Source organism: Mauremys mutica, chromosome 1 (assembly GCF_020497125.1).
Source record: "Mauremys mutica isolate MM-2020 ecotype Southern chromosome 1, ASM2049712v1, whole genome shotgun sequence".
NCBI classification, from domain to species: domain Eukaryota; kingdom Metazoa; phylum Chordata; order Testudines; family Geoemydidae; genus Mauremys; species Mauremys mutica.
Genome location: NC_059072.1, coordinates 74,471,355 through 74,498,778, shown reverse-complemented (window position 1 = coordinate 74,498,778; position 27,424 = coordinate 74,471,355). Strand labels below are relative to the sequence as shown.

At 38.8% G+C, this 27,424-nt stretch overlaps 1 protein-coding gene across 5 annotated transcripts in view; it reads left to right on the top strand.

The window, feature by feature from the left end:
* Positions 1–27,424, top strand: part of PPFIA2 (PTPRF interacting protein alpha 2) — a 677,602-nt gene that overhangs the window by 579,535 nt on the left and 70,643 nt on the right. For all 5 annotated transcript variants that reach the window (XM_044979837.1, XM_044979845.1, XM_044979876.1 and 2 more), the window contains 6 exons: positions 4,987–5,122; positions 5,776–5,996; positions 17,699–17,936; positions 21,715–21,744; positions 23,067–23,197; positions 26,377–26,531. In XM_044979837.1, coding sequence (XP_044835772.1) covers positions 4,987–5,122; positions 5,776–5,996; positions 17,699–17,936; positions 21,715–21,744; positions 23,067–23,197; positions 26,377–26,531 — 911 coding nt within the window. The remainder of the gene's footprint in view (positions 1–4,986; positions 5,123–5,775; positions 5,997–17,698; positions 17,937–21,714; positions 21,745–23,066; positions 23,198–26,376; positions 26,532–27,424) is intronic.

The window sequence follows — 27,424 nt, the reverse complement described above, 5'->3', positions numbered from 1 at the left end:
AGTATACAGCTTAAGATTTTTCTCACGATGTTAAGATATAGCTCTGTGGCTTTTATAGTCACTTCTGACTCCTTTGTTTTTGTAGAGTTGGATGAAACGAACATCTTTAAAATCTTGAGGAACAGTTTCTTCCTTCCAACAGAGTAGTAATACCTCGTGCAATCTTAGCCTTTTAGCAAACAAGCTTCCCCACATCATACAGCCAATGTACCTTTTTCCTGCTAGAGAAGGATCTATCTCTGTATGTAAGAGGACAGTCCTTTCTCCATGTCTCTGATCTCTCTGGAGAAACTGTTAATAACTGCAGTTGTGTTTTTTCCTAGTAGGAATTCCAGCTGAGATCACCCAGATTCTGATTCTGCACTCCATGCTCACTGGAGATGCAGTTTATGGTCTTATGTCATTGAACAGCCATCAGGTGGTTGCATTTTAACAATACCAGTTGCTCCCACTTTCCGACTAATGTGGTGGTGCTAAAATTTAGACTAATGCTTCATTCTTCTAGGCAACAATTTATTTTAGTTCAAAATAAGTGATCCTGTAGTGAAAGTGAACAGCTGTTCAAATCTATTTATAGAATACATATCTGGAATGGGGAAGTGGGGATTACATTAATATTCTAATAGTATTACAGATTTTACAGCTATTATAGACTATTGGAATGGTTAAGAAAAGTACCTAGGGAGGTGGTGGAATCTTCGTCCTTAGAGGTTTTTAAGGCCTGGCTTGACAAAGCCCTGGCTGGGATGGGGTTGGGGTTGGTCCTGCTTTGAGCGGGGGGTTGGACTAGATGACTTCCTGCAGTCTCTTCCAACCCTAATATTCTATGATTCTATGATTTTAGCATAAATGTGATTTTCTGAATGATTACCTGTGGGAATAGAATGTGAGATGCTGAGATTGTTTAGGCTTCTGGGTTGGGAACTGTGTATGAAGGGCTGGCCTTGGGCTCATTCTTATTGGCCAGCTAATTGTAAATAGGATGATAAGTCAGACAGGTGTGTAGGATGATAATTACCCTATGGGTTACAGCTGTGGCTGTGTGGGTTTAATTAATTAATTAGCAATTGTGATTGCTTACCATATTGTATATAAGAGCATGCTGGGAATGAATAAACGCATATGCATACACACACACGCTCTTTCTCTCTGCTTGGGATCACATTGAATGCTGAACTTTGTTCCTGCTCTCTTGCGATGCAACAAATGGTGGAGAAGCTGCGGGCAATAGTATCGGTGGCCTGAAAAAAAAAAAAAAAAAAAAAAAAAGGAGACGCACCTGAGTCTCAGTGTCGAGCGGCTGGGAGCCGCAGGGCGTCCGAAAAGAAGGGCGCACCTGAGCTCAGTGTCGAGCAGCGGCCGCAGGGCGTCCGAAAAAGAAGGACGCACCTGAGTTCAGTGTCGAGCGGCTGGGAGCCGCAGGGCGTCCGAAAAGAGGGGCGCACCTGAGCTCAGTGTTGAGCAGCAAGCTGCAGGGCGTCTGAAAAGGGAGGCACACCCGAACTCAGAGGTGAGCAGCTACCATGGGAACCGCTGCATCAGCGGAAGAAAGGACGGTGATATGCATCGCAGAGCAGCAGGAGCTGTGACCCAGCCGCCTGCCTTCGTCCCGCCTCCCCTGTCTCCTTCCCGGCGCGGCGTAGATCTTGATCATCTTGGACTATAATCTCCATGGCGTGAAAATCTGAAGATAATCCGGAGTAAAAGATTGGTTTATTTAAAGTGATTATTGTATCACGCCGAGGGGAGCAGCGCAGCGGGTTTAGGAGCAGGAGTGGGTGGTGCGGGGCGGCGGCGGCAGCGCGCGCGGTTTGTTTATTTTTAAATGCGGCAGGCTTTTAAGAAATGTTTTATAAGGTGCCTGTGGCCCCGAGCAGGACCCGGCGCCTGTCCCCGATCACACGATGATTGAAATGCTTGTAACAACTGAAGCTCAGGAATTGTTAGATCAGCTCAATGCTTTGTTGGGACAAGAGTTAAGATATCAACCATCTGACCTGAGACTAATTGAAATTGCTCATGACAATGGCCTTTGAATGACTGCAAGGTTGTGAGACTTTGAAGTAAAAGATCTCCTCAGCTTAACTCAAGTCTTTGGTAAAAATGAAGGTGCAGCCTAAACACTTGGGCTGTGTTGGATTAAGCTGCTTTTACCTGGCTGTGAAAGCAATAGAAGAAGAAAGAAACATTCTCTTAGCCACTGACTTAATTTGAATAAGCCAGTATAGGTTCACTGTATCTGACATGATGAGAATGGAGAAAATTGTGTTAGAGAAGCTATACTGGAGAGTTAAAGTTACAACTGTTTTTTAGTTTCTACAATTCTATCACTTGTTATCTTGTGAAGGAAGAAGGCATCTTAATTTTGAGAGACTTGAAGAGCTATGCCAGGATTTTTTTTTATTTTTTTTTCTCTTGTTTTGATCCTTCGTGACTGATTTATTTGTTTGAGATAATTTTGCTGTGCTTGTAAGAAATTTTGTGCTGGCTGCATAGCATTTAGTGTACCATGCAATTATTATTAAGATTTATGTTTTGTGTTTTTGTTTTGTGATGTCTTCTGGCCAGAATTTTTGTTGTGTTGTTAAGATTTTTATGTGGTTATGTATTTTCTCTAGGACCCCCCCATCCCTCAGTGTCAGTCTGATCACCTGACATCTGAGGGATGTTTCTATTGGGAAGGGGGGAATCCTGCAGAGTTTGCACTATTTATTTGTTGTGTCTTGTTTTTGTTTGGTGTTGTTGGGGTTATATGTTAAGGATTGCATGGTTATATGGGTTGGCTTTATAAAGTTTTAATTTTGGCTTGTGATAGATTGTGGTGTTATGTTGTTATAAGTTGGAAATGTTTGGCGAATGTTTTTATCTTGTTTTCCTTTTCCCTCTTCTTTTGATTGTGAATAAAGGGGGGAGATGTGGGAATAGAATGTGAGATGCTGAGATTGTTTAGGCTTCTGGGTTGGGAACTGTGTGTGAAGGGCTGGTCTTGGGCTCATTCTTATTGGCCAGCTAATTGTAAATAGGATGATAAGTCAGACAGGTGTGTAGGATGATAATTACCCTATGGGTTACAGCTGTGGCTGTGTGGGTTTAATTAATTAATTAGCAATTGTGATTGCTTACCATATTGTATATAAGAGCATGCTGGGAATGAATAAACGCATATGCATACACACACACGCTCTTTCTCTCTGCTTGGGATCACATTGAATGCTGAACTTTGTTCCTGCTCTCTTGCGATGCAACAATTACCTTCATTTTGGAAATCAGTCATACCTTTACTTAGACAGCTTTCATCTCTAAATATTAAAGCCATTATTTTCTTGGGCAACATTCTTCCACTGAGCTGAAGGTAATATTTTGAGGGATAAAAATCCTATTTTGTTTCTTGAAAACTGATTATTAACCTTGCTGTGAACCTTTTAAGGAAGATGGTCACAAGCTTTTTTTTTTTTCCAGTTTGAAAGGAATTAAAATTTAAATATGGAGGTATATTTTTCATGTGCATTCTAGATAGAGTAACTTTCTTGACTACTACAGAAATGCAAGTAGTCAGATAACATTCTCATTTCACTGTTGTTATTTATAACATATATGTTATTTTTTAAGAAATCCTTCTGTGTAGGAGTAACAACTTACTTTTCTTAACCATTCTCTTTTCTCCATTCAACTTAGTACAATGAAAGATGATAGATGCAATAGTATATTTGCCACATGCTAAAACAAATACAAAGATGATCTGCCCTTTCCCCCTAACTGCTTTCTGTCTGTGTGTCAGTCTTCAGACTGCCAGTTCCAGAGAGCACAGACCATTCCTTCCTGTCTGCCTGGAGACATATCTCTTTAGGAGATACCATAAACAAACAAACAAGTAGTAATAACGTGTTGTACTTTGATACTGATGAAGTATCATCACTACATTATTTGTAACATTACATTCTACTTCTCTAATGTTATCATGCCAAGTGCATCCTTTTGCTAAGGCCAAAATGTGGCCAAATCTTCATGACTGTTCAAGAATGCTCAGAGGGTGCATGGAGACTTCACTCCCCTTATTTCCCACCACGAGCAGCAACTGTGACGGGTCTGGGAGGTACAAGCACTGCCCTAGGTTAGTTCTGTCACGGGTACTAACCTCCTGAAAAGAGTCAAGGAAGGGGAACATAGTCTGTGTCCTTCCCCCACAGTCCCCACCAGCCAGCAAAACTGATGTGGGGCAGGAAGGGAATGCCGCATTGCATCAATGAGTGGCAGTGTTTCCACTCTAGCATGCACACACCCCCAGGAAAACTAGGAAGAATTCTGACTTGGCAGCCACAATTCTTCCATTGTTGTCCTGAAGCTTAGACCATCCTCATCCCCAGCCCTGTAATGTAGCCAATGGTTTAAAAGCCAGAGTCATGCCCCAAACGCACTTGTGGAAGCCAAGATTGTTAGGCTGTATCAGTTGTATTAGTTTAATCTATTAACATAGTACCAGATATGTAGCATTCCGATCAAACCATAAACCTTTATATCATTGAGAAGTTGACTAACATTATCATAATGTAGAGCATGTCTTAATAAGCAGATTGATTCATTTTTCTTTTCATTCATGATCACATAACGTTATCATGGCAACAATTGCTTACACAGAAAAGTAATACTACAGAAGTGTTTAGGGTGGGGTATGCAAAAATGCTTAATGTTGACCCGACTCTGCTGATTGACTTCATTGGAGCTCTGCCAATTTGCACCAGCTGCAGACCTGGCCTGTTGTGGTCTGTTATTTAATTCTTTAATATAAAAAGGATCAAGATTTATTTCCTTTATTACTCCACAATATGTTTAGAAAATGTTCACTGAATTGTGTCCCCAATGTAGTTTCTCTTGCAAGGCTTAATGAATTAATGTCAATAAAGGTCTGAGACCCTAGAATGAAAGGCACTGTATTATCATTACTGTTATTTGAATTTACCTATTATCTCTGCCTCAATCCTTTTTCAGATCTCACCTTGACACGTCAGCAGAACTGAGGTATTCTGTGGGTTCCTTGGTTGATAGCCAGTCCGACTACAGGTCAACTAAAGTGATAAGGCGACCCAGAAGAGGTCGTATGGGGGTCCGGAGAGATGAACCAAAGGTTAACCATTGAATTGTTTTCACTTGTGAAACACTGCAAGCTTTTTTGCATGCATTATTTCAATGTATTCCTAAACAATGACAGCATTAAATACTGGCATGAATAATGCACCGCAAAAGTGCTTTAACTAACTAGTTTGCTGACAGCTTATAGGATATCTTCTTTTTATTGCATATGGTATTAATAGTTCATGTTAACAATTGAAATCTCGATACTGGGATATGACAGTATACCTCAGTGTTTGTAGAAGATACTCAATGGGGTTACAAATTGTGTCATTTTCTCAGCAAACAATAGGATTTTTCCATGCAAATCTACAAGTACATCCACTACTGTATAGCAGCCAACACTAATAGCGCAGAGGGAGATATTCAAGTTCAGTGGGAGTTGGAAACCTAACTGGACGACACCTTTGAAAATCTCTTCCTTTGTTAATGCTGAATTGCAGTAGAAACCATATGAAAGAACTTTACAGCATCTTTATTCCTATCAAATAAATCTATCATTAATGTTGTTACAAATAAGAAAGGGATTAATAATCACAGAGTCAATATTTTAAAATGTTAATACTTCATCTTTTCCATTTTCCAGCAAGCTAATTTTGAAATAGTTTCTTAGACTACACCATATGCATTTTGTAAATTTTTGCTTAGGTGAAATCTCTTGGGGATCATGAGTGGAACAGAACTCAGCAGATTGGAGTCTTGAGCAGCCACACATTTGAAAGTGACACCGAAATGTCTGATATTGATGACGATGATAGAGAAACTATTTTTAGCTCCATGGATCTTCTGTCACCAAGTGGGCATTCAGATGCCCAGACTCTGGCCATGATGCTTCAGGAGCAACTAGATGCAATCAACAAAGAAATAAGGTACCTAACATCAACCAACTGCAATGTGTTTTCTGTTCATCGCTCAATCTTCCCCATTTTGCTCAGGATCAGTTTCCATAGACTGCGGTGGGAGCCCCACTCATGCATTCCAGGGCAGTAATTGGGGAATGTATGTGTTTATGTATAAGAATATGTACTATAGTGGTAGTAATGATAGCAATTTCCTTTCTTAAACATGGAGTTTGCGAAGAACATGCCAGGGGAAGAGAAATAGTTAGCTCTTTAGAAGAAGCTATTTTAGGGCACACTAACAAAGGGAAGCTTTCTGATAGACCTTTATTCATAGGCCTTCTTTTCAATATTTGTATGTGCCCATTCTACCATTAATGAAGATTTGAATTCAGTGATATGCATGGTTCCTGCTGTTAATTATACCTGTAATACACCTCATATGGATCTGGGTTACTAAGAATGGTATGAAAGCAGAAAGGAATTCAGTAAGAGTTCATATCCCAGACCGAGTTATAGGGCCCAAAGACAAGGAAAAAAATCTCAATGTATTAAACTGCACTAATTTCATCTGGAATTATTGAGAGGCAATAAACATTGAACCTAAGGATGCACTTTTCGCAGCAGAACCACAGTTTACCTGTTTTGTCAAAACAGGTAGGTTTAAAAAGATTGCATTATAAATTGATCATGTTTTCTTTAGAACATCCATTTATTACCTCCCAGTTCCGAGGAAATAGATGAAAGAGATATCATTAATGCATCAATGTCCAGGTCATACCAGTAGGTTACCGTACTATTTAGTAATCAGGTGGAGAATAGTTTGAAATAAACCCTTTACCTTGTGCTAGTTTTTCCTCAGGTCTTTCTCTTTGTCTAAGGTAACCTTGAAAGAATAGTGCCCAGTGTAATATATACTCTTGAGCATGTTTTAAAATGACATTAAAAATTTTTCCATTCTAGGGTGGGTTGAGGCTACTTATTTTTCACTGTAATTTTTCACTCCCAACATGTCTCCATTTGATTCATATAGAATTTTGCTTCAATTTTCTAAAATCTGTTTCACAGCATTTCTGTCAAGATAAAAGGCCAATGGAAAATTTTGCTATTGTGAGGTTTAAATCTTGCTAAAATAGCATATTCCCAATATACGGAAAACAAGGAATTTTATTCATGTTTTCTTTTATTAGAAGGAAATCAGGACCCTGACAATAGGTTATAGGTTAAGCAAATATCTTTACTTTTTACAAAATTAAAGTGTTGCCCTTTTAAAAAGCAATTATCTGATATAATGGGGGGTTGGAGAAGAGAACATATCTGTTGGTAATGTAGATAGATAGGATTTATGTCATGCTGAATCAGATCATTGATCCATCTAGTCTTGCATCTTGCCTCTAGCAATAACTAGGACCTGATGCTTTAGAGGAAAGTAAAAAAGAGAGAAAAAACATAACACACTGAGTTATTTTTGTAGTATTGTAGATTGACTGAGAGAAGAAAATTCTTTATTCCCCTCCCCCCACACACACACATACATTATCAGTCGATGCCCTAAAGCATGAGTGACTCTCATAAAAAAATTGGTTTGTAAAGATACACCTATAACTAATGGTAAGATTAGTTACTTTCATATTCCCTTTTGTAAATTTCAGGGAAAGTTATTCAGTCAGGAGAGTCCACCAAGAAATGATCACCCTCTTAAGAACATAAGAATGGCCCTACTGGGTCAGACCAAGGGTCTATCTAGCCCAGTTCCTGTCTTCTGACAGTGGCCAGTGCCAGGTGCCCCAGAGGAAATGAATAGAACAGGTAATCATCAAATGATCCATCCCCTGTCGCTCATTCCCAGCTTCTGGCAGAGACTAGGGACACCATTCCTGCCCATCCTGACTAATAGCCATTAATGGACCTATCCTCCATTAATTTATCTAGTTCTTTGTGAACCCTGTTATGGTTCTTGACCTTCACAACATCCCCTGGCAAGGATTCGGTTGTGTTGACTGGGTTGACTGTGCATTGTGTGAAGAAATATTTCCTTTTATTTGTTTTAAACTTGCTGCCTATTAATTTCATTTGGTGACCCCTAGTTCTTGTGTTATGAGAAGTAGTGAACAACACTTCCTTATCTACTTTCTCTATACCAGTTATGATTTTATAGACCTAATCATATCTCCCCTTAGACGTCTCTTTTCCAAGCTGAAAAGTCCCAGTTTTATTAATCTCTCCTCATATGGAAGTCATTCTATACCCCTAATCATTTTTGTTGCCCTTTTCTGAACCTTTTCCAATCCAATATATCTTTTTTGAGATAGGGTGAGCACATCTGCACACAGTATACAAGATGTGGGTGTACCATTTATTTATATAGAGGCAACTTGATATTTTCTGTCCTATTATCTATCCCTTTCTTAATTATTCCCAGCATTCTGTTCGCTTTTTTGACTGCCACTGCACATTGAGTGGATGTTTTCAGAGAACTATCCACAATGACGCCAAGATCTTTTTCTTGAGTGGTAACAGCTACTTTAAACCCCATCGTGTTATATGTATAGTTGGGATTATGCTTTCCAGTGTGTATTACTTTGCATTTATCAACAGTAAATTTCATCTGCCATTTTTTTCCCCAATCACCCAGTTTTAAGAGATCCTATTGTGGGTCTTCACAGTCTGCCTGGGTCTTAACTATCTTTAGTAATTTTGTATAATCTGCAAATTTTGCCACCTGTTTACCCCTTTTTCTAGATCATTTATGAATATGTTGAATAGGACTGGTCCCAGAACAGACCCCTAGGGGACACCACTATTTACCTCTCTCCACTCTGAAAACTGACCATTTATTCCTACCCTTTGTTTCCCATCTTTTAACCAGTTACCAATCCATAGACCACCTTCCCTCTTATCCCGTGGCAGATTACTTTGAATAAGAGCCTTTGGAGAGGGACCTTGTCAAAGGCTTTCTGAAAAATCTAAGTACACTGTATCCACTGGATCTCCTTGGTCCACATGGTTGTTCACCCCCTCAAAGAATTCTAATAGATTAGTGAGGCATGATTTCACTTTACTAAAACCATGTTGACTCTTCCTCAACAAATTATGTTCATCTATATGTCTGACAATATTGTTCTTCATTATAGTTTCAAACAGTTTGCCCAGTACTGAAGTCAGGCTTACAGGCCAGTAATTGCCAGGATCACCTCTGGAGCCCTTTTTAAAAATTGGCTTCACATTAGCTATCCTCCAGTCATCTGGTCAGAAGCTGATTTAAATGATAGGTTACAGACTACAATTAGTAGTTCTGCAATTTCACATTTGAGTTCCTTCAGAATTCTTGGGTGAATACCATCTGGTCCTGGTGACTTATTACTATTTAGTTTATCAATTTATTCCAAAACCTCCTCTAATGACACCTCAATCTGGGACAGTTCCTCAGATTTGTTACCTAAAAAGAATGGCTCAGATTTGGGAATCTCCCTCACATCCTCAGCTGTGAAGACCGATGCAAAGAATTCATTTAGTTTTTCCGCAATGGCCTTATCGTCCTTGAGTGCTCCTTTAGCACCTCGATCATCCAGTGGCCCCACTGGTTGTTTAGCAGGCTTCCTGCTCCTGATGTACTTAAAAAAAATTGCTATTACTTTTCGAGTCTTTGGCAAACTGTTCCTCAAATTCTTTTTCGACCTTACTAATTATATTTTTACATTTCATTTGTCAGTATTTATGCTCTTTTCTATTTTCCTCACTAGGATTTAACTTCCACTTTTTAAAGGATTCCTTTTTTTCCTCTCACTGTTTCTTTCACTTTGTTGTTTAGCAACAATGTCTCTTTTTTGGTTCTCTTACTGTGATTTTTAATTTGGGGTATATATTTAAGTTGAGCCTCTATTATGGAGTCTTTAAAAAGTTTCCACGCAGCTTGCAGAGATTTCACTTTTGGTGCTGTACCCTTTAATTTCTGTTTAACCTCCTTACTTTTGTGTAGTTCCCCTTTCTGAAATTAAATGCTATAGTGTTGGGCCACTGTGGTGTTTTTCCTGCCACAGGGATATTAAATTTAATTATATTATGGTCACTATTACCAAGTGGTCCAGCTATATTCACCTCTTGGACCGGATCCTGTGCTCCACTTGGAACTAAATCAAGAATTGCTTCTCCTCTGGTGGGTTCCAGGACCAGCTGCTCCAAGAAGCAGTCATTTAAAGTGTCAAGAAACTTTATCTCTGCATACCGTCCTGAGGTGACATGTACCCAGTCAATATGGGGATAATTGAAATCCCCCATTATTATTATTGAGTTTTTTTCTTTTAATAGCCTCTCTACTCTGCCTGAGTCACTATCACCATCCTGGTCAGGTGATCGGTAATATATCCCTACTGCTATATTCTTAGATAAGATGTTTTTTATTCATGCAATATGTCTTATGTAAGAGGGTGATCATCTGTTTTATCCAAACTGATCTAAAATTTAGATTTATTAATAACATGGAAAAGATTATTTTAATTCCCAGAATATGATCTACATTAGATCTTTCATCAGATATCAGTTCAGAAAATACTGTAGACCTTTTATGGCAATTTTTAAATGGATTTCAGGCAAGAAGATTGATCTTAGCAAGGGATCTTTTAGCTTCTTTTATACTTTAGGCATTATGGCTCCTTTCATTATAACGTCTCTATTTTCACATTTCACTCTAAATCCTCAGCCCGCCATCTTTTAGATTCACATATTACTGCAATTCAGAACTGGATATTTTTCACCCCGTGAATATATATTTACGGAGCATAGGAAAGTAAATGGAAGCAGTATGTAGTTTATAAACTATGATTAAAGAACACAGTGGGAGCAACCTAGGGCAATATTTGGGCCCTGTGCATGAACATCAAATTGGTTAACAGTAAGAGAGTCATTTTGCCACGAGAATGAGTAAATCCTGCATCCCATTTTCCAGTGAAACAAAATGCAACAACCTTCATAGACAAATATTTCTTTCTCATTAGTTTGTGGGGATAAAACAGAAAATTTGGTTTGAGTGTTTTCTCTTGTTCTATCAGAAAGATCCGTAAATTTCCTATTATATGGTGGAAGAAGCCACTGCATAGTTAAGGATAAAGCTAGTTTCTCATTATAAATTCAATTTTTCAAGAATCGTTGGCCTATATTTCCCATAAAGAAACAAACCCTCCTAAAATTTCACAAACCACATCTTATCCCAGGGTAGGTGTTGTTTTTTTTCCTGACTAGTTTGGATGAAAAAAATAGAAACAGGAGTTTTACAATTCTGGTGATTAAAAAGGTTCTTTGTCAGATTTTTTTGGAAAATAATTTTCAGACTCATTTTTGGCTTGACTTACAAACTGCATTTGTTTTGTTTAATTGGCCTCATTTGAGGGGAAGTGCCCCTTAGTTTTAGTTTTCTGGAGAGAGAGGGCAAATGAAGGAATTACAAAGACATATCAAATACAGATCCAGTGAATGGGCATACTTATGCCCCACTAAGGTAGGCAGTGGAGGGATTAAATAGGGGCTGATTAGAGCAAGGATGTAAAGGAAAGGAAATGGGGAGGACACTCTCTCTCTCTTTTCCTCTCTTCACAACCTGAGGAGGAAATAGGTATAGAAAGCTCCCAGGCTCAGACAAGGAACACTGGAACAGAGAAACTGACAATCTTGCTAACACAGCTAAACCCAGAGTTGTGAGTTCAATGCTTGAGAAGGCCATTTAGAGATCTGGAGCAAAAATCTGTCTGGGGATTGGTCCTGCTCTGAGCAAGGGATTGGACTAGATGACCTCCTGTGGTCCCTTCCAGCCCAGATATTCTATGATTCTATAAATGGATGTTTGGCTTTTCCTCCATCTGAGGCCAGCCATCCCTTTGTCTGTCTCTTTTTCCTTTTTTGACAAGGCTGCAGTAAGCCCTCTCTCTGGTGGGCCAGAGTGAGGAACACTGTTCAGAGGAGTTTATGGTTTCTTGGTTGTGTTGTGTTATACTACAACATTTCTGTTGGAGGATGGGGGACTTAACATGTTTGCTGATAGACACAATAATTAATGTAGTCAAAAAGAAAAACTGGCAAAGTTACATAAGCCTAAATACAGTGGACTGAGTTCTCCACTCTGCCCAGCTTGAGCTCAGATGCAATGCAGAATAGGGATGAGAGGATCTGATCTTAGTTTCCTGGCCGCATTGTAAATTTTAAAATATTGGTGGGAGGGGAAGCTTTAACTTAAGCTGCTGGCAGAAGATCTTTCACCAGCAGAGCATCATGCTCTGCCATGTTTCTTCCTCTCCTCCCCTCTGCAGACATGGCCCCCTCCTTCTCCTGACTCAGGCTCTGCATCCCTTACCTACCTCATGCACTCCTCCTGCCCCCTGGCAGACAGGAGACTCCAGCCCAATGTAACCAACACATTTCATAAAACCACTGGGGATTTACTTACATTGACTTACCACAATGAGACAAATTACATCTACTTACCACAATGAAACCTGATGAGGTTCAACAAGGACAAGTGCAGAGTACTGCACTTAGGACGGAAGAATCCCATTCACTGTTACAGACTAGGGACCGAATGGCTAGGAAGCAGTTCTGCAGAAAAGGACCTAGGGGTTACAGTGGACGAGAAGCTGGATATGAGTCAACAGTGTGCCCTTGTTGCCAAGAAGGCTTACGGCATTTTGGGCTGTATAAGTAGGGGCATTGCCAGCAGATCGAGGGATGTGATCATTCCTCTCTATTCGACATTGGTGAGGCCTCATCTGGAGTACTGTGTCCAGTTTTGGGCCCCACACTACAAGAAGGATGTGGAAAAATTGGAAAGAGTCCAGCGGAGGGCAACAAAAATGATTAGGGGGCTGGAGCACATGACTTATGAGGAGAGGCTGAGGGAACTGGGATTGTTTAGTCTGCAGAAGAGAAGAATGAGGTGGGATTTGATAGCTGCTTTCAACTACCTGAAAGGGGGTTCCAAAGAGGATGGATCTAGACTGTTCTCAGTGGTACCTGATGACAGAACTAGGAGTAATGGTCTCAAGTTGCAGTGGGGGAGGTTTAGGTTGGATATTAGGACAAACTTTTTCACTCGGAGAGTGGTGAACACTGGAATGGGTTACCTAGGGAGGTGGTGGAATCCCCTTAGAGTTTTTTAAGGTCAGGCTTGACAAAGCCCTGGCTGGGATGATTTAGTTGGGAATTGGTCCTGCTTTGACCAGGGGGTTGGACTAGATGACTTCCTGAGGTCCCTTCCAACCCTGATATTCTATGATTCTATGAATTGATAGAACTTTAATATAATTTAATGTAACATGGGACTATGTTCCTTTTGAAGTCTCTTCTACAGGTGTAGGAAGCAACATGAAAAACAAGTATGTAAATCCAACAGCAAAGTTTCCACACAAATGAACACAGAGAGGGCAAAGTTTAGGTTGGGTGGAAGTGTAAATTGGGGTAGGGTTATGATGAGTGATGAAAGATTGTGTGATAGCAGAAAATTGTGATTGCAGGGATCCCTTAACTGTTCATTTGCAGCTTTTTTGTAATTCTTTTTTTTCCATAAAAGTTATATATTTTAAGACATATAACATAGTTTTGAGTGTCTACACTTTTTATTCCCCCCGTGTCTGGTTTGATGATAAAAGAGAGAGAGCAAATTTTTATCTGAAATTCTCAGGTTTTCTCTTAGTGGCAAATTCATATTCTATATATAAGGTAAAATAGTACAACAGACATTCAACAGTGTGTGCTTCCTTTTCTGTTAGCTCCTTTTTGTGATCTCTACTGATACAGTATCCCTGAAGTCTGACATGATTTTACATTTTATCCAAAAATACAATGTGTCTCCAAATTCCATGGATTATTTTGAGTTGTATCTGGAGACCATACACTCGGAACACGTGAAGTAGAACTGCATTAGATGTGTTTTACACAATAAAACAAAATGAGTAGGGTACATTTTAGGGCGGTCAATTAATTGCAGTTAACTCATGCGATTAACTCAAAAAAATTAATTGCAGTTTTAAAAATTAATCATGATTAATCACACTGTTAAACAATAAAATTCCAGTTGAAATTTATTAAATAATTTTAGATTTTTTTTCTACATTTTCTACAACACAGAATACAAAGTGTACAGTGATCACTTTATATTATTATTTTGGATTACAAATATTTTCACTGTAAAAATGATAACCAAAAGAAATAGTATTTTTCAATTCACCTCATACAAGTACTGAAGTGCAATCTCTTTATCGTGAAGGTGTAACTTTCAAATGTAGATTTTTTTTGTTACATAACTGCACTCAAAAAGAAAACAATGTAAAACTTTAGAGCCTAAAACTCCACTCAGGCTATGGCTACACTTGCACTTCAAAGCGCTGCCGCGGCAGCGCTTTGAAGCGCTAAGTGTAGTCAAAGCGCCAGCACTGGGAGAGAGCTCTCCCAGCGCTGTCCGTACTCCACCTCCCTGTGGGGAATAACGTACAAAGCTCCCAGCGCTGGGGCTTTGACCACACTGGCGCTTTGCAGCGCCGCAATTTGCAGCGCTGGAGAGGGTGTGTTTTTACACCCTGCTGCAGTGCTGCAAATTTGCAAGTGTAGCCATGGCCTCAGTCATACTTTTTATTCAGCCAATCGCTAAGACAATGAAGTTTATTTACATTTACAGGAGATAATGCTGACTGCTTTTTATTTACAATGTCACCTGAAAGTGAGAACAGGCATTTGCATGACACTTTTGTAGCCGGCATTGCAAGGTATTTACATGCCAGATATGCTAAACATTCGTATGCCCCTTCATGCTTCGGCCACCATTCCAGAGGACATGCTTCCATGCTGATGATGCTCTTTAAAAAAATAATGTGTTAATTAAATTTGTAACTGGACTCCTTGGGAGAGAATTGTACATCTCCTGTTCTGTTTTACCCACATTCTGCCATATATTTAATGTTATAGCAGTCTCGGATGATGACCCAGCACATGTTCATTTTAAGAACACTTTCACACTAGTTTTGACAAAACACAAAGAAGGTACCAAAGTGAGATTTCTAAAGATTGATACAACACTTGACACAAGGTTTCAGAATCTGAAGTGCTGTCCAAAATCTGAGAGGGACAAGGTGTGGAGCATGCTTTCAGAAGTTTTAAAAGAGCGACACACCGATGCAGAAACTACAGAATCCAAACCATCAAAAAAGAAAATCAACCTTCTGCTAGCAACAGCTGACTCAGATGATGAAAATGAACATGCATTGGTCCGCTCTGCTTTGAATCACTATAGAGCAGAACCCGTCATCAGCATGGACGCGTGTCCCCTGGAATGGTGGTTGAAGCATGAAGGGACATATGAATCTTTAGCACATCTGGCATGTAAATATCTTGCAACGCCAGCTGCAACAGTGCCATACAAACACTTGTTCTCACTTTCGGGTGACACTGTCAACAAAAAGCTGGCAGCATTATCTCCTGCAAATGTAAACAAACTTGTTTGAGTGATTGGCTGAAGTAAGGCTGAGTGGACTTGTAGTCTCAGTAATCAAAAATAAATATAAATGAGCACTTTACACTTTGTATTCTTTGTTGTAATTGAAATCAATATATTTGGAAATATAGAAAACATCCAAAATGTTTAAATAAATGGTATTCTATTATTGTTTAACATTGTGATTAATCATGATTAATTGCGATTAATTTTTTAATCACTTGACAACCCTAGTATATATATATATTTTAAATATCAAATAGAGTATTTCCTTTCAGAAGATTCTTATAATAGCTTTTGCATTTTGGAGATAGCTGGTTGCATTATAGATCATCAAAAATACTGTTTCCCATTTCCAAATAAGGCATGTTCCACTAAAGCATTATTACTAACATGCACAAGAGAAGGGAAGACCACACTGTAGATATCTGTGAGGCAGCTTGTTTGTCTCTATTTCAAAACTTAAGGAGCGTCTGTCTTCTCTGATCCCATCTTTTTATCTTGCACAATTCTTTCATCTGCTCTTTCTGCCTCTAGATGTACTAATACCTCTTCCTTTCCTCCTTTATGAAAATGTGAGATTGTTTTGACGGTATGTGACTGAGAGGGCAGATGAGGATGAAGAAAGGACAAACCACTCATAAATGAGTGCACTTTTGTACATTATGTAGTGTAATTCATTCAGAAACAGATGGGCCTTGTAGTAAGTCATCTCCTTTTTTATACACTGACCAGAGAAAACCTAATGTCTCTGGGGCAGTTACTGTCCCCTGCTGTGGCTGCTTTGTGACTTTCTAGTGTCACAAAGCAGCTGTACAGCTGACAGATCTAGTTCTCTGAGGATTCCCCTGCCTAGAGGAAACCTTGGGTGCATAGAGTCACTATGCCCACTGCAAGGGTCCTGTCTGTGGTATCTCTTGTCTGACAAAATAGCCCCTGGGGTCCTAGTCAGTTGGCCCTCAACCTCAGAGTTGCTCTAACTTACCCTGGGGACCAGATTGAGGGATCTGTTGGGAGTTCATGTGGGTGCAGCCCACATGCTAGCACATTTATTTATTAGACCAGGGCCTACAGTACAGGAATTTGGGTTTTGTTTGGAGCATCTGCCCTGCTAATGCTGAGGAAATCATTTCAGTGGGAAGGAGATGGAATTAAACACTAGCAAGTAACCAAACCACTCTCAGGAAATGAGTAAAGAAGCTTTTCTGAGAATGTTAGGTGAAACACAATGGTGAATGCTAAGTTGTGTCTCCCATTTATTCTTTGTCATGTTTCTCTGCTGGTGAGAACTATCTGCCTTCCTGCCTTATAGTTCTTATTGCTCTTACTCCCTGACAACAGGCAAAGATATCCTCAAGAGCCATGCTGAAGGTCTTTGGGATCCCTTTGAGTGGAAACCAGTGGAAATTGTTGGAGTTCCTGCATATTGCAGATTGATGTCTGTATGGAATAGCACAGTAATAGGAGGGATGAGCTCTCTTGTTCTTTTTACTCAACATAGTTAAAGAAGCACTAGACATATACTGCTACTGACACAGAAGATCACCCAATGTGTGTTGCCTTCGGCAGCCCACACCAGTTGAAAGGCCAAAGAGTATCCTTAGCAGGGTGGAATCCAGACTTAGCACTAAAAGTTAATTATAATGCTATGAATTAGTCATACTGGTTTTAGAATATCACTGGGAAAATGCTACCAACTTTAGACAGTAAAAACAATATAAATAACATAACATAAATGCTAAAATATAAAGTTTAAATACATAAAACAAGTTAGTGTTAGATGTAGTGGGGGTAACTTCACACATCCTCTTGTTTGATTTCCTGTTAGATCAGCACCTAGAATATGGGTCCAATAGGTTTTGCAGGTGCGGATTCTAATACTTGCAAATATTAGAGTTTATCAAGTCCGCTAGCACATTTTTGTACCTTCAAAGTGTATGCAGAAGTATGTGTGCCTGTATTTTGCAAGCTCATTAATGGTGCTGTAGTAGATGACCTTTTGAAATTTTACCCAAACTGTTTTTATAGTTAAATTGTTGTATATTAGCAGCCTTAACTATGAATACAGTTAATATAGTTTTGTTCCTCTAATGTTTATCAAACTGTTACGGGTTTACTCACATCTACGCACATAAAACTTCTGCAAAGGCAAGTTCATACTCAGCTATTCAAAGAAGTGAAGTTGCTGTTAGAGCCTGAAACGCCCCTTATGTAGCTGACACTGACCAGAATATTATCATATGCTTTCTCATTCCATAAGGTTAATTCAAGAAGAAAAAGAATCAACAGAACTGCGTGCTGAAGAAATTGAGAACAGAGTAGCTAGCGTCAGTCTAGAAGGCTTGAATCTGGCTAGAGTTCACCCAGGTACATCTATCACTGGATCAGTGACAGCTTCATCGCTTGCAAGCTCTTCTCCTCCTAGTGGGCACTCAACCCCTAAACTCACCCCTCGCAGTCCAGCCAGAGAAATGGATCGCATGGGAGTCATGACACTGGTAAGGAAATGTGTGATGGCAGTTTTGAGCATGATATTTATTAAAATAAACTGATCAAATTGTTTTTGCTGTTTGCCTAGTCCTTTTCAAGCCTCATCTACTCCCTTGTAGAATTTGTTTTGTCCATATTTTGTTGTCTCTGCATATGCACAAGAGCAAACTATGCCAATCCATAGGAAAGATAGGGAGTATGGTAAAACCTGGTGGTTTAACCAGGATCTTCAATGACCTGTAACTCAAAAAAGGGTCATACTAAAAAGAGGAAAGTAGATCAAATTACAAAGGATAAATATAAAAAAACCCCACAAGGACAATATTATAAAAGCTAAGGCACAAAACAAGATTAAACTACCTAGGAAAATAAAGGGTAACAAGTTTTTTTTTTTACAAATACATTGGCATCAAGAGGAAGACCAAGAACATTACTCAATGAGAAGAGAAAGACAATAACAGAAAACATCATAGTGGCCTAAGTGTTAAATGCCTTTTTTGTTTAATCTTTCATCAAAAAGGTTAGCAGGGATCACAACTAACATAGTGAACGTCAGTGTAAATGGGGTAGGATCTGAGGCTAAAATAGGGAAAGAACAAGTTAAGAATTACCTGGACAAGGAAGATGTCTTCAAATCAGCAGGTCCTGATGAACTACATCCTTAAAGAATTGGTTGAAGAACTCTCTAAGCCATTAGTGATTATCTTTGAGAACTTGTGGAGGACAGGACAGATCCCAGAGGGCTGGAAAAGGGGAAATTTAGTACTTATATAAAAAAGAGGAATAAGGACAACCCAGGGAGTTACAGACCAGTCAGCTTAACTTCAATACCCAAAAAGATAATGGAGCAAATAATCAATCATTTGTAATCACCCAGAAGATAAGTAACAATCAGCATGGATTTGCAAGAACAAATCATTATCAAACCAACCTAATATCCTCTTCTGATATGGTAACAAGCTTGTGGATAGGAGGGAAGCAGGAAATGTGATATATATCAATGTTAGTAAGCTGTCTCATATGACCGTCTCAAAACAAACTAGCCAAGACAAACCTCCTGTAAGGTGGGTGCTCAACTGGTTGGAAAAGTACTCAAAGATTAGTCATCAATGGTTCACAGTCAAGCTGGAAGAGCATATTGAGTGGGGTCCTCAGGCATCTGTCCTGGGTCTGGTTCTGTGCAGTATCTTCATAAAAGATTTCAATAATGGCATAGAGAGAACACTTAAAAAGTTTGCAGATGATACTAAGTTGGGAGAGGTTGCAAGTGCTTTGGAGGACAGAATTGGAATTTAAAATAATCTTGACAAACTGGAGAAATGGTCTGAAATACATAAGATGAAACTCAGTAAGGACAAATGCAAAGTACTTAGGAAGGAATAATCAAATACAAACTTGAAAATGGCTGCCTAGGAAGGAATACTGCGAAAAAGAATCTGAGCGCTTATATTGGAACACAAACTGAATATGAGTCAACAATGTAATACTGTTGCAAAAAAGCAAACATCATTCTGGTATTAGCAAAAGTGTTGTAAGCAAGACGTAAAAAGTAATTCATCCACTCTACTCACTGATTAGGACTCAACTGGAGTACTGTGTCCAGTTCTGGGCCCTACACTTCAGGAAAGATGTGGACAGATTGGAGAAAGTCCAGAGAAGAGCAACAAAAATGATTAAAGGTCTAGAAAACATGACCTATGAGGAAAGATTGAAAAAATTGGGTTTGTTTAGTCTGGAAAAGAGAAGACTGATGGGGACCTAACAGTCTTCAAGTACATGAAAGATTGGTATAACGAGGAGGGTGATAAATTGTTCTCCTTATCCATTGAGGACAGGACAAGAAGTAATGGGCTTAAATTGCAGCAAGGGAGATTTAGGTTAGATGCTAGGAAAAACTACTTAACTGTAAGGGTAGTTAAGCACTGGAACAATGACCTAAGAAGGTTGTGGAATCTCCATCATTGAAGGTTTTTAAGAACAGGTTAGACAAACGCTTCTCAGGGATGGTCTAGATAATACTTTGTCCTGCCTCAGTGCAGGGGACTGGACTAGATGACCTACTGACCTCCCTTCCAGTCCTTTGTTTCTATGACTCTACATATGGGTTGTAAGGTTTTTGGAGGAAAGACTAAGTTGTGTTGGGTTTTTATTGTCTCTGTACAGTGCCTAGCAGAGTGGGGCCCTTTTCTCTGATTAGGGCCATTGAGTACCAATGTAATAGAAATAATAATTAATAATAATTAGTAAAAAGTATCAGAACCAATTTGCATAGGATTTTTATTATAAGCAATGAAGTCTCAAATAATCCATTTAATAAAACATAGCTTGAGGCAGAGTTGAAGGCTGTTAATCCTAGGTCAGATTTAAATCTCAAGCAAATGCCTTACAAGGCCATTATTGATATTAAAACCTTTTAAAACTTATTTTTAAAAGTGTTTTAGGTGTTTTTTTTTCTGTTTTATACAAGTGGCACATTGTGCGTTTCTCTGTATATGCTTTTCAATGCCAGTTGCATGGGATGACCTGTTTTCCCACATTCCATTTAACCTGTATTATATTTAAACTGCATATAGTGTGTTTGAATATTCCTTAAACCACCTGTATTCCACCAATGAGCATGAAATTGATATTGAACATTTCAAAAACAATTCTGAAACTAAACTAAATGAGTGGGGAAAGTGCTCTGAAAAGGGTTGTCCAAAAGATTCACATTTCGGTTCTAATGAAAACTGCAAATGAAAGTCCAGCAGACAAAGGAGTAGAGGCATTTCCCCCACTACAAGACTTAGCCAGGTAATTATGGAATCCATTGAGAGTCTCTAGCAAATAATACACTGAGCATTTTACAATGCTACTGCCCCCAGCTCTCAATATGTAATTATTTCAGCAGGTGTGGTTTGCCTGTTCCTGCTGCCTGGGGATGGATAGGACAGACTGACAACTCTTTGGGTGGAAGGGTTAAGTTGGGAGATCTTCTTGGAGGTTTAGATCCTATAGTACACAAGCTTCCAAATAAACCTATAGAGGTTGGCTAGATGCCAATAACTGCAGCCAGATTTCACAGGACAGGTCTATGTAAACTTTCATAAAACAAACTCTGCAGGATTTTTTGAGCTCTAACTGTATATCACAGAGTGACACATTTGCCTAAAGTAGAAGTGTTAAGCAGTTGAACAATGTATGTTCTCGTAGACTTCCATGGTGAGATAATGCCTGCGGTAAAGAGGATTGGTGTTTTTGATGAGTTATTGAAAATGTCAAGTACACAAAAATATTAATTCAGATTTACCGTAAGAGGAAAGAAATTTCCCTCTTTCGTGTACTGCAGTTTGTGTGATTTTTTTGGTCTCATATCTGTTTTTCAGTTAAATGTTTAAAAAATTTTAAACAAGAGAGAATTGCAAGAAAGCATTATTCTTTTATTATTGTTGATTATTTTGGGAGGATTTATGGAAGATATAGGGGGGGAAAGGAACTAAAAATGAAAATTTTATATCATGTCTGAAAACTTTATTTCTTTCCAGGCATATGAAAATGAAGGGGCCATGTGGGAGTGGCTAATTATTTGCAGGAAAGCAGGGCTTTGTGGTGGGTTCTCTAAGTCTAAATTACTGCACTCAAAAGGTATTTTTAAGTTATGTCAAAGGCATCTGGAGAATATGAATGGGTATTCTTGTCACTATTTCTATGTCAGAATAAATATATATGTGAAGTTTGAGTGTTTCTTTGGTCAAATAAGGTTTACTAATAATTCTTTTTTGTTGTTGCTTTTTTCATCAACCGAAGCCAAGTGATCTAAGGAAACACCGACGAAAGGTATGACGCTCAATAATTTAATAGTACAATACCTGTATTAAACATAATTTTTTAATTTCTTCATGCCTTTTACTTATAAAACTTTTATGTCATTTTTATCTAAATAATTGGAAAAATGTATTTTCATTTTTATTCCAACTTGAAAATGCTTGTGAGTGAAAATCAACAATTAATTCAGTGTTAGGAGTTAAGTCTCTCAGGTGACTTTATCTGATAATTCATCCTTTAGTGCAACCGTTAAGAAACACTCCATCATAAACCAAGCTTAGTTACATTCTGAGTACTTTCACAGAACATTTTGTTCACTCTTTTTATTGATGGAGCAGCCATAATCTTTAAGATTGAGTTTTGTCTGTGCTGGTACAATATGCAATTATGTATATAACTGGGATAGAATGTCATAATTCTGTTGGTATGAGAGAGATTAGCAAAGCCATCAAAAACTGTGACAAAATTCCATTTCCTTCACGCTTATGATCTAGAAATTTGATCCCTTCATAAACAAGCTGTGAAAACAATCGACTTGATCCTGCACAGTCTTAACTCATGAGTATCAGGAATCAGGGCTTGCAGCAGAGCTAGTCTCCAGGCAGCCTCACCAGTACAGCTGGCCTGTCTGATTAGCCATGCTGCCTGATTGGCTGCAGAGGTCAGCAAGCTGGATTTTACACCAGCAGCAGCTCACTGGCTTCACAATGCTCATGCCCACCACTGTGACTAGTCTTGTATTACTTTGTGCTTGCTGCTCCTGCCTTGCACTGAGACCTTGCCTTGAATGCTTCCTCACCTGATACCCAGCTCACTCTAGTTCCTGTCCTATGGCTTGACCCTTGGCGCTGGTATCCAGTTCCTGCCTTCCAGTTTGATCTTTGGCTTTGACTCCTGACTATAGCTCTGACCCTAGTCACTAGGCCTGATGCCTGCTCCAACCACTAGACTAGACCACGCTTGTTCTAGTCAGACAAGAATGAGATACTTTGAATATATGAGTAGTCCCATTGTGTTCAGTTGGTCTACTTTTGCATAAAGTTATTTGTATGCTAAGGTCTTTGCAAGATCAAGCCTATTCTGCATAATAGGAACAGTCTGCTTTTCTAAGTATGATTTCTTTCCTTTATAATATACATTTTAAGTTGGCACAGTTAGAACATTTGGTCTGTTTCCTAATACTTTCATGTGGTTTTTACATAATCCTAACATTTGCTCATTTGCTCAGATAATTTAAATTGATTCCAAACCTGATCATTTGACAAATACTTGCTGAAATTTCTAGAAGTCTTGAAAAGCCGATGCATACTCTCACTGATATATTTGATTGGTAGATTGCAGTGGTAGAAGAAGATGGACGTGAAGATAAAGCCACAATAAAATGTGAAACCTCTCCTCCTCCAACACCCAGAGCCATCAGGATGACTCATACCCTTCCTTCTTCATACCACAATGATGCCAGAAGGTAAGAAGCACATAACATGAGTCCGAAATTCACAACTTGACCACGTTATATCCTTTTAAAAGTATATGATTCTTCTGATTTCCCAGTACACCCTGACTTTTTTTGAGATTGTATGTCTTGCAAGTCAAAAAATGTTATTTTCTTTGTCTTTTCTACAATCCCAAGCACTACACTGCTGCTAAAAAACAAATAATAGTGTCTGTTTCTCTCTTATGTCATGTCTTTGGTCTAACTTTAAGTTATAACTACTTTAGAACAGGAACCTTGATATTTACCTGAAAGAGTGCTGTTAAATGATGATAATCCTCATGGATGGAGAAGACAAGGGGAATTCAGGGCAAGAAGTGCCTCTGCATAAACAAATCCTGGATTTTGCAGGAGGCCAAGAGACAGCATTGATGTGGATATAGGGGATAGGTAAACTGAGAATCCAGAGAAGAGGGACGAGTAGATTCATTAAGGCCAGGTCTACGCACTAGAAATTTTTGCCAGTGTAGTAATATCAGCTGGGGTCTGATTTTTAATGGCATTTCTGTGCTTGGCAAAAGCCCTAATGTAGATACAGTTATCCAAGCATAAACGTTTTGCCAAAATAGCTTATTTAGCTTGAGGAAGCAGTATAAGCCATACCAGCTAAAGCACTATTTTGCTAGTATAAATTGTGTCCATACTACGATTTGGAACCATATAACTATATTGGCAAACTTTTTCTAGTGTAAACCTGGCCTAAGAAAGAGAAAATATTTCAGGATTGGAAATATTTGCTGTAAAATAATTTCCCCTAGGTTCACCCATTTGAAAAAAATAGTGAAAATGAATTTTGAAACAATCATTTCTAGTGATAGCTATGCAGCATTGCTCCTTAACATGAAAGATATAATATAAGTATGTGACCAGCATGTCTTGCACTGGTTGTACAGTAATTATACAAGAAAAAAATACATATTCAAAGAGGTGAAATAAAATCACTGAAAGAGAGGGAAACAGTTGTGAAAAGAGAAGAAATAAGGGAACACAAAAAGAATCGCAGAATATGATTTTAAAAAATGGAAAGGAGCAACTAGGTAAACATAGAAAGTAGGTACAAAGTTTTAAGTATTCAAGAATATAGGTGAAAAAAAGACACGAGAAAAACTGGGAGAGAGAAGATTTTTAAAGGGGTATTTTATTCATAATAATTTGTTAATTTCATTAGTTGATTAAACAAGATCCCATTTTACATTCATTAACAAAGTGATATTGCACATGTTGGAGATTGTTTTCATGTATTGTCACCGTGAGGGATCAGAGAAACTGCCATCCGGCATAGCAGGGGTTAAAGAAAACCTTTGGGTTCAGCTAGCCCCACACCGCTATACCTACAGCCAATCCCAGGCCTGGGGGTGGGGGGAGGAAGAAGGGAGCCTGGCTCAGTTAGGGTCTGACTGGCGAGGAGGAAGGAGCTCTCTGCCTGCGTGCCTGAAGGGATGGATCAGCAACCTGCCATCCAGTGCAGCCACTTGAGACAAGTAAGGGATATATATATGCCAAGGGAAGGCTGCAGATAAGCCCCAACACCTGAGGCAACTGACTGGGCAAGCCCCCAATAAACTGGACTAGCAGGGTCATGCTCAAACTGAAGAGACTTGTAGAAAGTAGACCAGGAAAGCAGGTCTTGACTCCCTGCCAGGAGGGAGACCCATCTCGCCTGTTTAGGGTGATCTACATAGGGCCCTGGGCTGGGATCTGGTAGAGAGGAAGAGCCCGGGTCCCCCTACCATCCCCTCTGGCCTTACAGACTGAAAGGCCAGTGATCCAGCCACTAGGCAGCCTGGTCACGGAAGACCCAATTACAGTTACACAGTGCCTGCTCAAGATGGTGAGAGATGGGGCTCAGCATGAATGATAGAAATTACACATGAAGGGAGATGGAAGTTTTGCCACTGAGTTCAGTAGGACCAGAATTTCACCCAGAAAAATAAAATTAAATAATCAAATCCATTTTCCTACCAGTGCAAGATTGTTGTTTCCTACCATACATTCACTAATGTTTGTCCAGTCTAACTTCAAATGTACCAAATTTTGAGGATTCCAGCAGTGATCTCAGGAGATTTTATAATTTTTTCCTAATACACAGCATACATTTTTCCATTCTTAATTTTATCCTTATCAAAGTTAATTATAAAATCACCTTGTGCCCTCTAACTACTTCTTCCCCTTGGTATTTATATCCTTGAAATGTAGATGGTTGTATCCTCCTGACTGTTGTGTTGTACTTATAAGCTGATCATTGTTATTTGATACAAACTTTAATTAATATAGTGGATTATTCGAGGAGGACAGATAACCAACTCTTTTACGCACATGGCTGTGTCTTGGCCAATTGGAATATGGTTAGTCATTGAAGAGTGTAATAAATATACAATATAGAGTACACACCATTAAAATATAAATAGTTGTCAACTGTTATTACTCTGTGAAATCCAAAGCTGGGCACAGGAAATAACTTCGTTATCTGAGATAACACTGAATGGCAATTACTGTAAGTGTGGACTCCCAGTAGCAAATGCTGAATGTATCCATATAGAATATATAGTAATCTGCTTTGCAAAACATTCCTTTTAAAAGTTAAATCCATGAAGTAGCCTGTAATGTCAATATGTCTGCTTTAGAGTTTTATCAATGCCCAAAATCTGCATTGCTTTGATTTTAAATATGTAGTCAATAATGTATGCTGTATTTGGTTAATGAGTGAAACAAACAGAAATTATCTGATTGAAATTTAGGTTCTGTAATTGTCTAATTACACAATGTAAATGAGATAAAAACTTTGTCATATTTTTCTTTACAAATAACACTTCAAATTTCAGTTGGGAAACCACATATTGCTGTAGTTCATCCATTTTCCCAGCATCATTTTTGGCAAAACAAATTTGAAAGACTCTTTACATTTTATTTCCTCTTTGCCATTTGTTATGGGATTGCTTCAGCTTGATTGAGACAAGAGCATTAGACATTGTACTATTCTATATGTTGCTAAGCTGTACAGGAAAGAAAACATCAATAATTTGATTAATTGTTCTAATTATGAAGAGGCTCTTATTAGATTCTAGATAATTTGTTTGCACAGCTGCTCAGGAGAAAATGAAACCTAGCCAGGAGAATAATATGTTACCTATCCCTTCTTTTCAATTTTACAGTAGTTTGCCAGCTTCATTGGAGCCAGAAAGTATTGGTCTTGGCAGTGCCAGTAGCAGCCAGGACTCCCTACACAAAGCTCCCAAGAAGAAAGGAATCAAGTCTTCAATAGGACGTTTGTTCGGTAAAAAAGAGAAGGCTCGACTTGGACAGCTCAGTAAGGAATTAGTTGTATCAGGCCTAGGTCACTGTTCCACTGTCATTTTTGTGTTTATGTTTTTGCTTCTTTCTTGTTTTCTAAATGGCGTATTCCTCGTTTGCACTGGCAGAACCTATTATAGTAATGAGCATATTTGTCAGGAATTTGGTATAATCATGATCTAAATGAAAGGAAATCCATTAAACTAACAAGCTTCATTGTTTCCTGAGAGTTAGCCTCTTCAATGGAACTACTCACATGCTTAAAATTAAGCACACTCTGAAATACTTTGTTGTATTAGAGCAAAATTGCTAACAACATACCCTTAACTAATGAAAATAGAAGGGTAATAGTTTCTGTTCCCACAGTAATGAGCTTATCTTAATAATGCAATCTGGGAGTTTCTCAAAACTCAATATAACAACCCTTCAGTTTTCCAGTCTCTCACTGGGTAGCAGTTCCTGGCTGTTTTAGTCATACCTTGGCTGTCCTCTTGCTATTGGTCACATTTCCCACTGAAACTCTCCATTCTCTTTCTATAGTTCATGCATTTTTCCTCAGCTGTGATCCTCATTTAATTCATTTAATGGCACTAAATCTGCCTCTAAGTCTGTCTGGCTTCCATTATGCTTTCTAGTGGACAGACTTTACAGAGCAGAAACAGAGAAAAAAGAGTGTTTTCAGGAAATAGGTACTTCAGTTCAGATTCAGAGGGGTATCCGTGTTAGTCTGTATCTGTAAAAAGCAACAGAAAGACCTGTGGCACCTTTAAGACTAACAAATGTATTGGAGCATAAGCTTTTTGTGGGTGAATACCCACTTCGTCAGTCCAAATTGTCATTCTTGACACTAATTTGAAAAAATCTAATTATAATGTCCTTTAGGCTACTGCTCAGAAGACATATCAGTGA